At 38.5% G+C, this 15,508-nt stretch overlaps 1 protein-coding gene across 1 annotated transcript in view; it reads left to right on the forward strand.

Annotated features, from left to right (window-relative positions):
- The window catches only part of MDN1 (midasin AAA ATPase 1), a 102,824-nt gene that overhangs the window by 60,637 nt on the left and 26,679 nt on the right, over positions 1 to 15,508 (forward strand). The window contains exons 57-74 of the mRNA XM_030029692.2: positions 48 to 279; positions 1,432 to 1,558; positions 2,482 to 2,652; positions 2,799 to 3,013; positions 3,106 to 3,487; positions 3,690 to 3,799; positions 4,912 to 5,608; positions 6,640 to 6,801; positions 7,625 to 7,895; positions 9,477 to 9,712; positions 10,378 to 10,473; positions 10,711 to 10,805; positions 11,446 to 11,570; positions 12,711 to 12,857; positions 13,131 to 13,240; positions 13,708 to 13,781; positions 13,971 to 14,166; positions 15,273 to 15,432. Of these exons, the coding sequence (XP_029885552.1) occupies positions 48 to 279; positions 1,432 to 1,558; positions 2,482 to 2,652; positions 2,799 to 3,013; positions 3,106 to 3,487; positions 3,690 to 3,799; positions 4,912 to 5,608; positions 6,640 to 6,801; positions 7,625 to 7,895; positions 9,477 to 9,712; positions 10,378 to 10,473; positions 10,711 to 10,805; positions 11,446 to 11,570; positions 12,711 to 12,857; positions 13,131 to 13,240; positions 13,708 to 13,781; positions 13,971 to 14,166; positions 15,273 to 15,432 (3,606 nt within the window). The remainder of the gene's footprint in view (positions 1 to 47; positions 280 to 1,431; positions 1,559 to 2,481; positions 2,653 to 2,798; positions 3,014 to 3,105; positions 3,488 to 3,689; positions 3,800 to 4,911; positions 5,609 to 6,639; positions 6,802 to 7,624; positions 7,896 to 9,476; positions 9,713 to 10,377; positions 10,474 to 10,710; positions 10,806 to 11,445; positions 11,571 to 12,710; positions 12,858 to 13,130; positions 13,241 to 13,707; positions 13,782 to 13,970; positions 14,167 to 15,272; positions 15,433 to 15,508) is intronic.

Genomic DNA, 15,508 nt, shown 5'->3' on the forward strand with positions numbered 1-15,508 from the left:
GAATTACAGTACATGCATTTATGTGCCTCTAACACTCTGTCAAACAGGTCAGCTAAAGATTTTTTTGAAAGCTGTCCATTCACAACTGAGAGCAGAAGGAGTTACATATAGTTATTCAGAAGAAAGGTTTACTGAAGATACCATCTCCACCCAGTTAGACCCTGCCTTGTTAAACCAGCTCTGCAGTCGGGTTCAGCTGTGGCCTGCAATGGAATACATAAGCATGCTCTGGCAATACAAACTGACAGCAGATTATGTGGCGAAGGCTTGTCCAAGAAGGTAAGAAGAAGGTTGGAGAAAGAAATCCTGTATTCCTTTCATGAGATTCAGAATCCCTAGCTAAAAGTTGTAACTTTGGTGCTTTACATCTGTATGTAAATCTCTGTGTGTGTACATATATTATATATATATAGCTGTGTGTTTATGTGGTGCACACATATGCTTACATAATATTTATGTATATAAATGCATATGCACTCCTTGTCTGCATGCAGAATTGCACTTGGGCAGCTATAAAAAGTATCAGCAAAGGAGTAGTTTAGTGCTATATTGAGGAAGTAGTTTTCTTCTTTTCTAACTTACTTTATTGATGCAAATACAGGAATGCTGATGTCCAAGCCCCTTGGAGTAAACACATTACACTCCAGAAATTCTTTGTTAATGGTAGAATAGTTTATAGGTGGAGAAAAACTAAAACCTTTTACATAGTAAATGGCACATAGTATTTTCATTTTGGAAATACATAGTATTTGCCTTTTAATGAAATAGAAGAGTCCTTCATATTAGCAATTAACATGAAGATGTTGCCATGTTGCTGGGGGCTACTGCAGAAAGACTGAATTAGACCTGGTGATGGAGAAAGTACACTAGCATGCATGCTTCCTTTTGTGTAAACTACACACATTTACTCGTAGTTTAAATTAACATTATTAATTTATGAAGTGTTAGTGTTGTTTTAAGGGACCAATTGTATTTATTTTTTGACTGGTTTACCATTCCTTAAAAGAGAGCTCTTCATTATGGATTTCAGTGAAAGTAATTTTTTGTGCAGTGAGACTCCTAGAATCACTGATTCATTCTTGAATTCAGCAAAGTTCTGGTTTTCACAAGAACTATAAAGCTGGAAGACAGTTTCTCTCCAAATGTTTTGTATGTTTTGCAGAAGATGTAGATTAATGTTACAGAAAATTCCATTTCTTCCCCCTTTTGTTGTATTTAGATTCTGCCAACTTGGAAGGATGCAAGTGTTTTGAGTATTATTTGAATGCTTGTTCTTCTCCAGTGTTTAAAATGCTGTCATTTTAACGTTTCAGGGAGTCTTCATTATTGTGGCTTTGCCTGCCATTCTCAATTTCTTTTACTATCCAAATGATTTATTTCATGTGCCTTCCTTAAGCATTGCTTAAGTTGTATTTCTTTTACCTGCTACAGGGAGAACTGCAGTCAAGAACTAAGCATGTGTTCAGATCTAGTTCAGCTTATAGCTTTTTCCCTGAAGTTGACACCAGCTGCTTCTCACCAGCTATCTGGATTGTGGCACTTGTTACACCTTAATGAAGTAAGAACAAGTTTTACTTTAATTAGTCTTGCAGAAGAGTCAACAGACTCTTCAAAATAGGTATATCTAAGGTTTTTGACATGCAGTTTTTCTGCCTGTGCCTGACAATAATTGTTCCTTCTTTTAATAAGAAAGGTTATTAACTGCGAGCCTGCAAAAAATGTAATTAAAATGCAACATTAAAACATATATAAAACACAACAAAGTCTTAAATAACATCGTTCTATATGATCTAGTTTGGTACTATTGTTCCATTCACCCATCTCTGATCTAATGGAAAAAAGGAAATTGATTCAGTGGCAGGTGCCACCCTGGTTGTACCTATGTATTCGAAGTAATTTTATGCTGAAGAACAAATACTTTCCTCTGTTTCCGTGCCTCTAAATTTTTTTTTAGGTCTGTGTTGCAAATCAGATAGACTGAGACAGTTATTTGATGCATTTTCTGTAGAGCATTTAATGTCAGAAATTCTGATCAGTTAATATTTAGCTATGATAAAAGCTGAGTAAACAGCAAGTTCACTTTAAATGCTTCAGAGCAGAATATTGGATAGCTTTATTTGTTTCATGCTTATGCAACCTCATGTATCTAACAAAAGGTTGGACAGTTGTAGACTAGAGGCTGTATTCTACAAGCTTGCCCTGTAAACACACTGCATATTCCACAGACAGAAGGAGGCAGTGCAGACCTCAGGAAGTAGTGCAGACCTCAGGAAGTGTACTCTTTTTGTTGAGAAGAGATACAAGCAAATGCTATGTGGATTTGAAAGGATCTTTAGGAATATTTTGTACTATCCTTACTGAAAAAGTGTCATACTCTTCCTTTTTTGTGTGTGTGTGTGTGTGTGTGTGTGTGTGTATGGACTTGATTCTCTTCTGCTCTCTCTAAATTATTCTCAGCTCTAGGTTTTTCTCTCTGCTTAGATATCCCCTGAAGAAATGTCTATTCTGTCCTCTCAACTCGTTAATGCTGCATTAGCATCCTTTTGGAGCAGTACTTTCACCACAGATCCAGACTACTGGTTGACTTGGAGGCCGCTACCTGCAACAGAGGAAAAGAACTTTTCTAAATCCCATATGAACTGTTCTGTGAAGGTTTGTCTCTTCTGACCTAATCAAACAACTAGGTTGAATACTCTTTTATTAAATAATTCAACAGCTTTCTAAAGCAATACTGTAAATTCTAGTATAGTCAGTGCAAGTTGCATCTGAACAATCTAACTCTTAATCTCTTAATTTAGGGCCCAGGTATTTTGACCCGAGCCGTTTTCTCAAAGTGCTTCTTTGAAATTCTAACTAGCAGCAGCAAGACAAGCCAGTGGGATGTGAGTGGGCTTCCTGTTCTGTCATCATCCCATGTGACACTGGGAGAATGGATGGAGAGGGCACAGCAGCTTCATGAAGTCAGCACAGCACTATGGACCAATCTGGCTGTCTCTTCAATAGCAGATTTTAGGTATTAAGACCTCTCTTACATATATGTTATTGAAATAAGGCAGGTTACAGAAGTTTGCATACCACATGTAAACTTTTTTCCTTTGCCTCCAGATACACAGATGCTAGACTACAAGGAATAATGCTAGGCAGACAACTCTGTGCCCTGGTAGATCTGGTTCCAATGGATCTTCAAGAAAAATTTTTGGCGTGCTGTGAGAAGCTCTACCTCAAGGATCCTGTTGCATATGAGTACCTTTTCAAGATACTTAGAAGCATCACTGATCAAGAGTTACTTCCTAAAGAATTCCTGTTTCTCCTGCTCACTTGCTTGCAGCAGTTCTTTGGGGAAGGGCTTAAGGAGTTACCAGAGACAGCTTGGCGAGGAAGCCTCTGGGTGAATATTGCTTTGGTGCAGATCCAGGTGTGGCTTCCACAGACCAGGTTTGATCCAGCTGTTAAAAGAGAATACAAGCTCAAGTATGCAGAAGAAGAGGTAAGTGTGAAGCTGGGTTGCCTTTTACCTCTGTAATGTATGAAATCAATGCAAAGGAGTTTGGCTTAGGTGTTCTCAGGCAAATCTTTGGTCATGATTTTTAAACTACGTTTAGAACTTATTTTAATGTCCAAGAAGATGATGTACCTGCTTGGTTACCAAAACCAGAACCTCAGAGAATGGTTTATTCTTCCCTTTTTAGTTACATCAGCTGGAGTGTGAATGGAAAACAAATGATTTTTCATCCCAGCTGCATACAGGAAAAAGCATTGAAGATGAAGCAATCAGCAACTATATTCATCCCCATCTCAGGTAACATCTCAGGCACTTAACTCTTCTCTTTTAGACTGGAAATTTCATCTTTGGATGCTCAGGCTCCAAAGCTTTTCTCCACAGCTTTATAATTTTTGTGTTCTTCTGTAGAAATAAGGGTTGCTGATTTGAAAGTATCAATTTGCATGTTGAGGTGGTAAAGAAAAATACAGAAGCTGTTTTGTTTACTTGCACTGACTAAGGAATTGTCTGTACACACTTTGTACTGCTGTAAATACAACAATTAAAGCAGTGGCCTTCATATCTTGATAAAATTGAAGCTATGCCCAGAAGTGAAAATAATGCCATGCATCTAAATTATGGTAGTTTCATTAAAATGTGACAGTTATCAACAAATTGAAATGAGATGGAACGTGTGTCTTTCACTGTAACTCTTCAAGGCCTCACTAGATGCCAGTGCTATTTTGCAGAGGTTTTGGACTGCAAAAAAACCGGACTGGGTAGAAATCTCCAGATGTGTATTTTAGCAACAACCTTTGCGCAGGGTGCTGTGGATGAAGTAAATATCTTACCACATAGAGTACGCTGTTGACATTCAGAATTTGAAGGCATTTTTTTGTTGTTGGGTTTTGTGTTGTTTTGGGTTTTTTTTATCTGAGGAAATTAAGGAGGAAATTTTAAGTGAACAGAGGTTTCTCCTTCATGCAGGGTTTCCAGGTGTTCCTTGTGCATTGAGATAAAAACTGGGTGGTATTCATTATTTTCCACTATTAATGGAAGTTTTCGATTTCATGATTATACACACAGAGGATCCGACAGTTCTATGCTATTGCTTAAAGAGAACAACAGTCATTGAAAGCAAATTCTGAATGGCTGAGTTTTACCAATTGCTACCAGTAATACTACTTTTTTCTTAATGCTCACAGAGCTGTCAGGTCGCAAGCAAAAAAGTAATTGAAGTTTGTTGAAGTGGAGGGGGGAGAAGTACATATGCATGCTATACAGGTGTCACTTCTTGTTTTTTCCTTATTTGCCATTTCACACAAAGTAGCAGAATATTTCTGATTAATCTTTTTCTGTATCTAACTGTTATGTTATATATATCTAAACATCTTTATATGTCTAAACTGGTCAATGTTATTTCTTAACAGACTGTTGCATGAAAGAATGCAAAGGTTGAAGGAGCAAATAAGCAGTCTTTCCAGAAAAAAGGCCTTCAGGCCTCCAGCTCCACCCTATGATTGCTTATATCAGGAGGCTCACCAGTACATCAACAGCATAGCACAGGTTTCTTCAGTCCAAGATCTTTTAGCCCGCCTTCTGCAATTCCTCCATGGGGAAAGACCTAAATCACTCCAGGCAATACAAAACCTGTTAAATGAAGAAGCATCTTGGCAACAATCACACCATCAGTTTAGAAAACACCTGGCAGAGGAGTATGCTGTGTTCCCTGATGCCATCATTCCACTGCAAGCTGCCATCTTACAGTTGCAACATGGCATGCGATTAGTGGCCTCTGAAGTTTATACAGTGCTCAAAAGTTTTGTGCGTCCAGCTGATCTGACCAACCTCCTCACTTCTTTGTTGACGTTTCCTTCTGTTGGCCATGCCTTTCCCACTTATTTGGCTCGTGCAGAAATTTTATGCTCAGTGAATTCAGTTGAGGTCCTTCATGGACTTAAAAAGTTTTCTCTGAAGCACTCTGAAGTAGAATCTGAGGGAGTACAGCAGCCTTGCCCAACTCTGGAACAGCTCTTAGTGAATGCTTTGTTACATCTTCGATGCCATGTACTATCCAGAGGAGAGATGGACAAGAAATCTCTGCAGCTTTTTAGACATCTGTGTCAGGTAGGAGCTGAATGCCAGCATCCAGGATTCTTGCACTAAACTACCTTGTCCCCATACAAGAAAGACATGGATTTCTTAAAGCGGGTCTAGAGGAGGGCCACAAAAATTATCAGAGGGCTGTAACACCCCTTCTGTGAAGAAAGCATGATGGAGTTGGGGTTGTTCAGCCTGGAGAAGAGAAGGCTCTGGGGAAGCCCTATTGTGGCTTTTCAATATATTAAAGGGGGCTTAAAAGAAGGGCAGAAAGAGACTTTTTACCAAGGCTTGTAGTGATAGGACAAGGCACAACAGTTTTAAACTGAAAGAGGGTAGATTTAGATTGGACATAAAGAAGAAATTGTTCACTGTACGGGTGGTGAGACCCTGGAACAGGTTGCCCAGAGAAGTTGTGGATGCCTCATCCCTGAAAGTGTTCAAGGCCAGCCTGGATGGGGCTTTGAGTAACCTGGTCTAGTGGAAGGTGTCCCTGCCCATGGCAGCGGGGTGGACTAAATGATCTTTGGCGATCACTTCCAATCCAAGCCATTCTATGATTCTACCTTGATAATTGTCAGTATAATGTTCTTAAACTTTTCTCTTTTTTTTTTTTTCCATTGAATTGATAAAAGATAATTTTAACATAATCTAAAATACTGGATTAACTTGTTTGGATTTGTCAAGGCATAAAATTATAGCCTGTGATGGTTACCAAAGATTTTATTTATTTAAAAAAACCAACAAAACCCAAAACCACACACACAAAAAAAAAAAAAAAAAGACTTTGTAGAGGGTTTCTTTATAAAATTATTAAGAAACAAGACTAGAACTTGGCAAAGCACTCTGTTGCATACTGTTTTCTGTGCTTTTTCCTCGTTGGTTTTTTGAGAGGGCAATTTAAAAATCTTCCTTCAAGTTAGATGGCTTTGATATATACTGCTGTAGACTGTAGAGGAGGAAAGAGCCAAACGAGATAGATGCTGCCCCTTTGATGAAATATGAGGTGATTTTAAACATGAACTTGTGTAAAAGTATGCTGCTTTGTGTTTCCTTAGGCAATTATAAATGAATGGGATGAACAGGAGCGCCGTGCCCAAGAGCAGGAGGCAATGGAACGCAGTCTGTACAGATACAGAAGTAAAAGTCATGGGAAAGGAAGGAGTGAGGAAGAGGAAGAAGAAGAAGAATTTAGGAGGAGATTTCCCCTTCACGAAAAGGTAGCAACTGTCAATGAAACACAAAAATTATGTCTGAAGTAGCTCCTGAAAAGGTGTGCTATAAGTAAATTGAGATGAGGAATGAAGCAGTTTTTCCGTCAGCCAAAAGAAAAATGTGCAGTAGATTTTGATAGAAAGGTGTTAAGTACTGTGTTTTTAGTTTATTTTCCTTTCTGCTTGTAGAAAGTTTTTGGAATTAACTTCTGGACTTGAACTGTAGTGTGGTTCAGCTGAATAATTCCAAGTTACTGAATGACGATGTCATTAGTTATTTGTTGTAAACTTCATGAATTTGATTCATTTAGCAGGTAAGGTCTGCTGAGGTTTAATTACCTCTGAAGAAGCCTATTCTCCTTGATTAAATAAAGCTGTGAGATGTTTTTCAAATTTAACTGGCCTGCATTACTGAACAATTTTTGAAGTGTGTCTTCACCAATCAATGTTGTGCGGTACAGAAATGCACAAGACATTTATGTGCGTCATTGTGTTGTTGGGATGTAATAGTTCAGAACTTCAAGCGACCAAACAGCATTGAGGTGGTTTATCAGTAGATACAACTGCTGCTGCTTTTTCTGAAAGAGGTTTATTTAGCAGCATCTCAGGGCTTACTGTACTGCACTCTTGCCTGCAGTAGTTATGCCCTTAATTGTTTTATTCACCTGTGTTCTGTTTCAGACAGACATCTGAGCTGGTGAGGAAGGCAGTGTATATACTGCCAGCTCCAAATCATTAGCAATGCCAAAAAGTGCAAAAAGGGAGGTGGGGACAGGAGGCATTAAAGGAAGAAATGATAACTGACCTTTGATTATCATGTAATTTGCAGGACTTTGAAGATATCACAGCTCAGCCAAGCCTAGAAGAAAAAATGGAAACTAAAGATCTATTGGAAGACCAGCTGGTTGATAGAGCCCTTTTGTCCAAGAGCTCTATGCAAACAGTAATGATGGTTCATCAACAGTTGTGCTTAAACTTTGCTCGATCCCTGTGGTATCAACAGAGTCAGCCTTCTCATCAAGCCAAACATTATTTCAGTACATTTATTTCCTGTTACCAGACTGGTGCATGTCTGGTGTCACAATTCTATCCTTTAATAGGTAAGATTGCTAGCAATACTTCAGATGTGCAGGTTTAGCTTTGCAATTATTTGTTTCAAATTAATCGTATTGCAGGTTATGATACGACCTATTATGGGGAAAATGCACAAAACCAGGGTTTTTTTCCCCAAAGAATTTGTCCCATGTTCAGGATTGCCTTGGAATGCTTTGATTTTTTTTTTTAAATGGATTATTTTATTTGTATTCAATTTGTTAATATACAAGACCAACACAGTTTAAGAATAAACTGAGTCTACTCCATATTCTGAAACATTGCTCACTTGCATCTGCATAATCCTGTGGAAGATGATGCACTTGCAGAAATTTCCCAGGCATAAAATTGGCAATTAAGTTTTAATGGAGCTTCTATAATTTTTTACAGAGTGATCGATTATATTTTCCCTGAATTTTGGCATGCTTGGTGTGAAAAATCATCATAACAATGCAAGACCTCAGGATAATATTTTCATGACTTCTCACAGCAGAACTATATTTCAGTTCTAATCTAATAAATGTATATGTGTGCAGTTAAGCAGATAATGCAACACGACTGCAGTTTCTGCAGTAACTTATTTTTGTGTTCATACAAGAGGTGTAAAATATGTGAATAATTTTTTTGTGTATGTGTGTTAGATTACTTTTTCAGAGTGTCGTGGTTTAACCCCAGCCAGCAACTAAGCACCACACAGCCGCTCACTCACTTCCCCCACCAGCAGTGGGATGGGGGAGAGAATCAGGGCGGGGGGGAGTAAAACTCCTCTGTTGAGATAAGAACAGTTTAATAGAAGAGAAGGGAAGAAGCTAATAATGATAATAATAACAATATTAAAATGACAATAATAATAAAAGGATTGGAATATACAAGTGATGGACAGTGCAATTGCTCACCACCCGCCAACCAACGCCCAGTTAATCCCTGAGCAGCGATCCCCCCCCAGCCCCACTCCCCGCCCAGTTTATATACTGGGCATGACATCACATGATACAGAATACCCCTTTGGCCAGTTTGGGCCAGCTGTCCTGGCTGTGTCCCTTCCCAACTTCTTGTGCCCCTCCAGCCTTCTTGCCGGCTGAGCATGGGAAGCTGAAGAACCCTTGACTTAGTCTAAACATTACTTAGCAACAACTGAAAACATCAGTGTGTTATCAACATTCTTCTCATACTGAACCCAAAACATAACACTATACCAGCTCCTAAGAAGAAAATTAACTCTATCCCAGCCGAAACCAGGGCAAGAGTCTTGCTACTAATTTTGTAGTAAATACCTCCTTGATGTGAATTTATGCACAGAGGAACTGTGGTCTTCTGACAGGATTGTAGCTCACCTTTAGGATACCGATTTTTATTTTTATACAAAAATTTGATAAAATATAGGATGTAAACTTTAAGTATGTCTCTTTTCTTCCCTACTCTCATCTCATTGCTTATGTGTGTCACATTCTTATATCCTTGTAATACATAACATGCTAATGCTTGGGATACAGGAAAAAAAAAGAAAGAAAAAAAAAAAAAGAACTTTTTCTATTCAGCCAAAAAAGAATTAGTAGCATATGTGATGTCTTCCTTTTTTTGCTTCCTAGGTGCTGAAATGAATGATAGTCTTTTGGGAAGCCAACTTCTAGTTAGCACTCTTCTTCGCAATACCTTTTTTGAGGAATTAACTTCAGATCTTGTGCTGCAGCAGGATGGCCCATATGACTTCTACCAGCATCCTAATATTCAGCAAGTCCGACAATGCCAACCTGTACTTGATAATTTTGCTAAAGAAGTAAATGGGCTACTGCAGGAATGGCCGGAGCATCCAGTACTTGTGCAGGTAAAAACTTCTCAACAAAGGTTTGGGGAAAATTTTAGAATTGCATTTGTGTGTAAATATCTGTATAGATATGCATAGACGTGCACTCATACACTTGCCTAGATGTTTGTATTACTTACGCAGATGTTTTGAAGACCTTTTTCTTCTTAAGAGGGATTATTAGCTGTTCTATTTTAGTTATGAAATGTTAAGTGGTATTCGTTGCCTACTCTGATCTTACAGCTTTAAACAATCTGCAACCTGCCATACCTCAAAGATTCTTGAGATCTTTTGCTGTTTGGGCTCCTTGTTTTTTGTTTGGTTGGGGGTTTTGGAGGGGGGTGTTTGTTTTTTCCAAAATGCTTCTTTCACAGTGCTTTAAAACAGATATTTTTGGTCCCACTTACAGGGCCTGTGTGGCCCTCTGGTTATGTTTCTTAGAGTAATGCAGAAACTCAGAATCAATAGGAACTCTTTGCCTTAGGTCATTTGTGCTCCTTTCCCAGAGTGCACTGGCCTTCACTGAACTACTACTGAGCTTGTACTAAAATGAGGAAGTTTAAAAAAAAAAAAATCCTTACCTCTTGCAGAGAAGGGTTATGCTAATAAAAATTAGCTTAACTTCATGATTGCTTCTGTTGAAGATCAGTTACTATAGGTTGAATGCTTGTTTTTTTATTCTGCAGCTGTTAGTTGTGATGGACAGAATCCGGAGTTTTCCCCTGTCTAGTCCTCTCTCAAAGTTCCTGAATGGCTTGGAAATTCTTCTTGCAAAGGCACAGGTAAGAAAATAGCTAAGGGAAACTTTTATTTTCTCTTCTATATTTCCTTATTTGTATTGGTACCATGATAAAAACAACTGAAAGCTGTCTGCTTGCCAGGATTTGGGGAAGTGAATTTGCTCCATGCTGTAAGATTAAGGAGCAGGAACGTAATCCAAAGTACTGCATGAGTCTTGCCATGCAAAGACTAATTCCTGGCTTTGTATAAAGGGGAATTCTTTATTTTCTTTTCCCCAGGACTGGGAGGAAAATGCTAGTCGAGCTTTGTCCTTGCGAAAACATCTTGATTTGGTCACACAGCTGATTATTCAGTGGCGTAGATTGGAGTTGAAGTAAGAACTGTCCTTCCCTACTGCTTTTTCTTAGATACTGTAACCAGGGGGGGCTGTGGCTGTCCTAGTAACAATATGGGGAAAACCCCAAAGTGGTAGCTGTACTGGCTCAAATGAGCATGTCCAGCCCATGGTGACCCTATGTACATGCCTCAGGAGGAGTAGAAGCAGGACAGATAACTACAGTACTTTATCCTAATATTTTCCCAGTGTTCTCCTGTTTCATCCTAGGGTTTACTGAGCCTGCAGTGTTTTGTCTATTTAACAACCCCCATTAAATTTTCCTTAAAAATTATTGTCCAGTCTCCTGTTATGACTATGTAAAATTTTTATATCCACAGTATGCCATGATCAGGAATTCCACAAGGCTACCTCAAGTTTTGTGAAAAGAAACTTTGGAACCTGGCTCTGATTTTGTTTTACTGTCCCTAGTTCTCTGATATTTAATAATAGTGGCAAAGCAGTGATCCTCAAGAATTGATTGTGTATATTAAGCATATATGCAGATTATTCCAGCCTGCAAAATTTTCCTTTAGTTTAGTAGAAATAGAGAATAAAGTTTGTGTTGTTTTGGAGTGCAAACTACCCACAATATTTTTGCTTTATTTTTTTATTCTCTCCCCATGCTTATTGTTTCCAGTTGCTGGTCAGTAAGTTTGGACAATATTATGAAGCAGCATGTAGAGAAATCCACAAAACACTGGTTCTCAATCTATCAGATGATTGAGACGTATGTTCAAGAACAGACAGAGGCAAACACAGAAGGTAAGTGCTGTCCTTATATGAATGTGTGATGCAGTTCCAGCAATTACTAAGGATCCATAATTAAGGTCCTAAATGCCAGAGTTTGACAATGCACTTCCAGGTGTAGTTCTTACACCCTTTGCCCTACAATAAAATCCATGACTGTATAGGGTCTTCCATGTAGAGTGAATTTTGCTTGGTATTTGCTTCTGGAACCACCTGTGTCTCTCATAGGGCTGACATTGTAGGTTATGTAAATAAAAGATGTCTGTAAAAAGCATCTAAAAGAAAGCAGAACTTTGGTAGCTGCATGTCATGCACATATAAATATTTCAAACAGATTTGGAGGGTAGGAGGCCTCCATCTGCAGCTGGAAGAGTCACCTCATTTTTTTTAACTGCACAAAGTGTAATTCATATCCCAGCTGAACTGCTTTTAACATTCTGTATGAAGCCTAAAGAATTCTTAGACTAATTATGTTTTGGTACATACTGTTCCTAGCAAATCTGTCTGCAGGTGTTCATGTTACATAAAATAGGGGAAAGAATATAGCTCTCAGTCCCTTGCCTCCCCAAAATTTAATGAAATTTTAAAGATGAAAGTAGCATCCTCTCACATGAGGCAGGGTTCTTCCAATCTCATGACTAATTAATGCACTTACTTGACGAGCTTTGTATCCTTGAGTTATTTTACATCTCTAAGTGGACAGCATGTCATCTTCCATAGGTAATGCTCTAAAGACACTATATTCTCTACCAGATTCTTCCAAGATCTACTTCTCTCTTGATGATTTTGAGGAGTTAAGGAACTGGCAGTGACTAATTTATAGTATAGCTCATCATGACCAAATAAGCCATTCATTCATAGAAAGTAGCCAGGTATTCTTTAAATACTTGATGCACTCTGAAATTGGACATGTAGCTGGCCTCCTTGGTCCCTATCTTACTGCTGCCTCCATTGTCACCTCTCCTTTCTTCCAGTGTGGTGTTTGTTGGTTTTACTTACTATTAAATTAGAATTATCTTCCCCCACCCCACCCCTTTCCTGATAGACACCTGGTATTTAGTTGGACATTTACAAAGAGCAGACAACAGTTTTCGTGTAGAGGGGTTTTTTTTGTTTTCTCCCCCTTTGGTTCTAAATTTCTGGTGCAATGTTCAGAAACTGAGCAAATGGATCTGAAAACACTGGTCAGCATGCTACAAGCTTTCATTGAAGGATCCACACTGGGAGAGTTTCATGCACGACTTCAAGCACTACTGGTTTTCCACTGCCATGTCTTGCTGATGCCTCAAGTGGCAGAAAAGGGTAAGTTAGCATTGCATGTGTTGAGTCTTCTTTACAACAACCTGACCGTCGGGTATCCAAGACTTTCCAAACAGATCACCAAGCTCATCAATACAACGCAAGCCTATGCGGCTGTTTTTCCCGTTTTCATGAAGAATACTGTTGGTCAGTTTACCCCATCTTTTGGTGTTGCTAAGCTTCATGATTGCAAAAAAACCCCGGGATGCATTTCTTCTCTTGATACTGAAGAATATTGTGTTTTAAAAGAATCTTGTTATTGTCTGTCCCTTCCAGACGTTCTGTGCAGCATCTTGTGGAATCTATACAATTATTATAAGCAGTTTTCAGAGTGTGTTGAGGCCAGAATCACTGAACTTCGTCAACCTATAGAAAAGGAACTTAAGGTAAAAGGAAACTTCACTCAGACAATATATTGATCTAATCAAAGGAACAGTGGAGCAGATATTATTATATTATAATAATATAATATATAATTATTATAGTAGCTCTGTTCGCCACTGAAATCCCTACTATACCTTACATTTTCTTTGGCAAGAATTTACTTTTGAGGTGGGGGGGTTGGCTGAAGTCTTTAATGTTTGGTCAGTCCCATTTAGCCATGGAGGTTTCCACCCAGTAGCAAAGCTCCTTTGGATTTCACAACATTTGGCTATGCAGCAGTTTTAGCATAAACACATCTATTAATAGAATAAGATGCCTGTGCAATAATTTGCTCACTTACTAAAGTGTCTTGCATTTTTAAGACCGCTGGATCATTATAGCTGATCAGCTTTAAAGATAATCTTTTATGTGCAAATACTTCATTGCATTTATGTAAGTAATCCCATTGATTTATTTATTTTTCTAATAGGAATTTGTGAAAATTTCAAAGTGGAATGACGTCAGCTTCTGGGCTATAAAACAATCAGTTGAAAAAATACGCAGGTAACTCAGAGTTTGGAATTAAGCTCTATACTTGGAAACATCCTTCTGGATGATTTCTCTATGATGTTAAATTTGAATGCTAGAAAATTTGTTCTGCTCATAATACAGTGAAAACATTTATTTCCAGCAGCTGAGAGATTTCCAGGATTATAAAATCCAGTAACATTTTTGCTTTCCTTTGGTAATTAGGACCCTCTTTAAATTCATGAAGAAGTTTGAAGTTGTTCTGGATGAGCCATGTCGGCCTGCCTTGGTGGAAATTGGTAAGGAAGAGCAGCTGGACTGCTTGCAAAAGCAGGAAGAATCTGAGAACAAAGAGACCAAAGTTCAGAGGCTAAACAACACATTAAGAAAAATTCTGTCTGCTAGAACAGATGTTGCCAAGGTGACTGTATTCTTTATTCTAAGTGTGGGAAGGATATTTATTCTCATCTATATGTTGCTTTTCACTGATTTATGCAGAAAAATCTTATGTAAGTGTGAAATCTGTTGAATATATTGCCAACTTTTTTGTCTTGTGTTCAGTGTTATGAAACACTGCAGATGGGTGGGAATGCAGCATGGAAAGACAAGCATGTTCGGTATTGATTTGGCACAATATCTGTGCTCTAATATAGAGATGATAGCAGTTACACATTTCATCTCCAAGTTGCTTGCTTATTGTCTGCAGCAATTTGTTACTTCACTGCAGGGCAGTGATATGGACTGGGAGTTGAAATTATTACCACCCTTTTTTTCTAAACAGGGACCCAGACAAATGATCATGTAGCTGTAGGATTTGTGCATATCTGAGTTCTGACTAAATATAAACTTACTTTGAGCTTGAATCCTGATAGGGGAATGCACTACATTGTCATACATTTGTTGTTGTGTACTGCAAACATTTGCCTTGGACTAGCTGATAGGTGGTAAATCCTACTCCACAGTGCCACAGTTTAGTGTGTCTTTAATTAATTTGTGCACCTTGGAGAGGAAGTCAACTAATTTTCTTCCTGAAATAGATTCCTGTTCACATCCATTAGTTTTTATTAATAAGGTGCAAGGAGATGTCATAACTCATCAGAATTTGAGTGTGAGTGGGAAATGCTCGGTGACTCTCAGCTTCCAAGGATTTGTTCTGTTTCTTCAGACCAGGAGAGTGGCTGATCTTGCTCTTGTCCTGTGACAAGTCAGGAGGGTAGAGGGAGGTGGCAGAAATCTGATGCAAATCTAATGTGTTTGGTTGTGGGTTTGGTGTGTTGGCTGGTGGTTTGTTTGTTTGCAAACCTGTTACTGATAATCAGCAGGGTTGCTGGTTTCACTTGTTGCAGTTTCATGTTGTCTTCAGGTGTTGGTGCTGAACTGTTCAGAGGATCACGTGGACATGTTCTGGGCTTTCAGATGAATGCAGAATTTAGCCCTTGATTTTGCAGCGATTTACTCTTAATGGTCAAATAAGACAGTTTTGAGTATGTGTGTATAATTGGACTGTTTCTTTCATTTTTTTCTCAGAGGGTGCTCCCAGAAGAATGTCAGGATGGCATTACATTTCATACAGAATCTCTTCAGTATCGTCTGCCTAAGCTTACTAAAAAAATGAAGAAAATGTGTACCACAGTTACAGAAAACAGTTCATTCTTAAGTCTGGTGGAAGATCTTGACCAGTTCACAGGTTGAGTATTCTTGTGATTTCCGTCCCATAATTGACCTCTGTAACATAAATGGAACAAATCAGGAAAAAGTGTAGA

Source organism: Aquila chrysaetos, chromosome 2 (genome assembly GCF_900496995.4).
Source record: "Aquila chrysaetos chrysaetos chromosome 2, bAquChr1.4, whole genome shotgun sequence".
NCBI lineage: Eukaryota > Metazoa > Chordata > Aves > Accipitriformes > Accipitridae > Aquila > Aquila chrysaetos.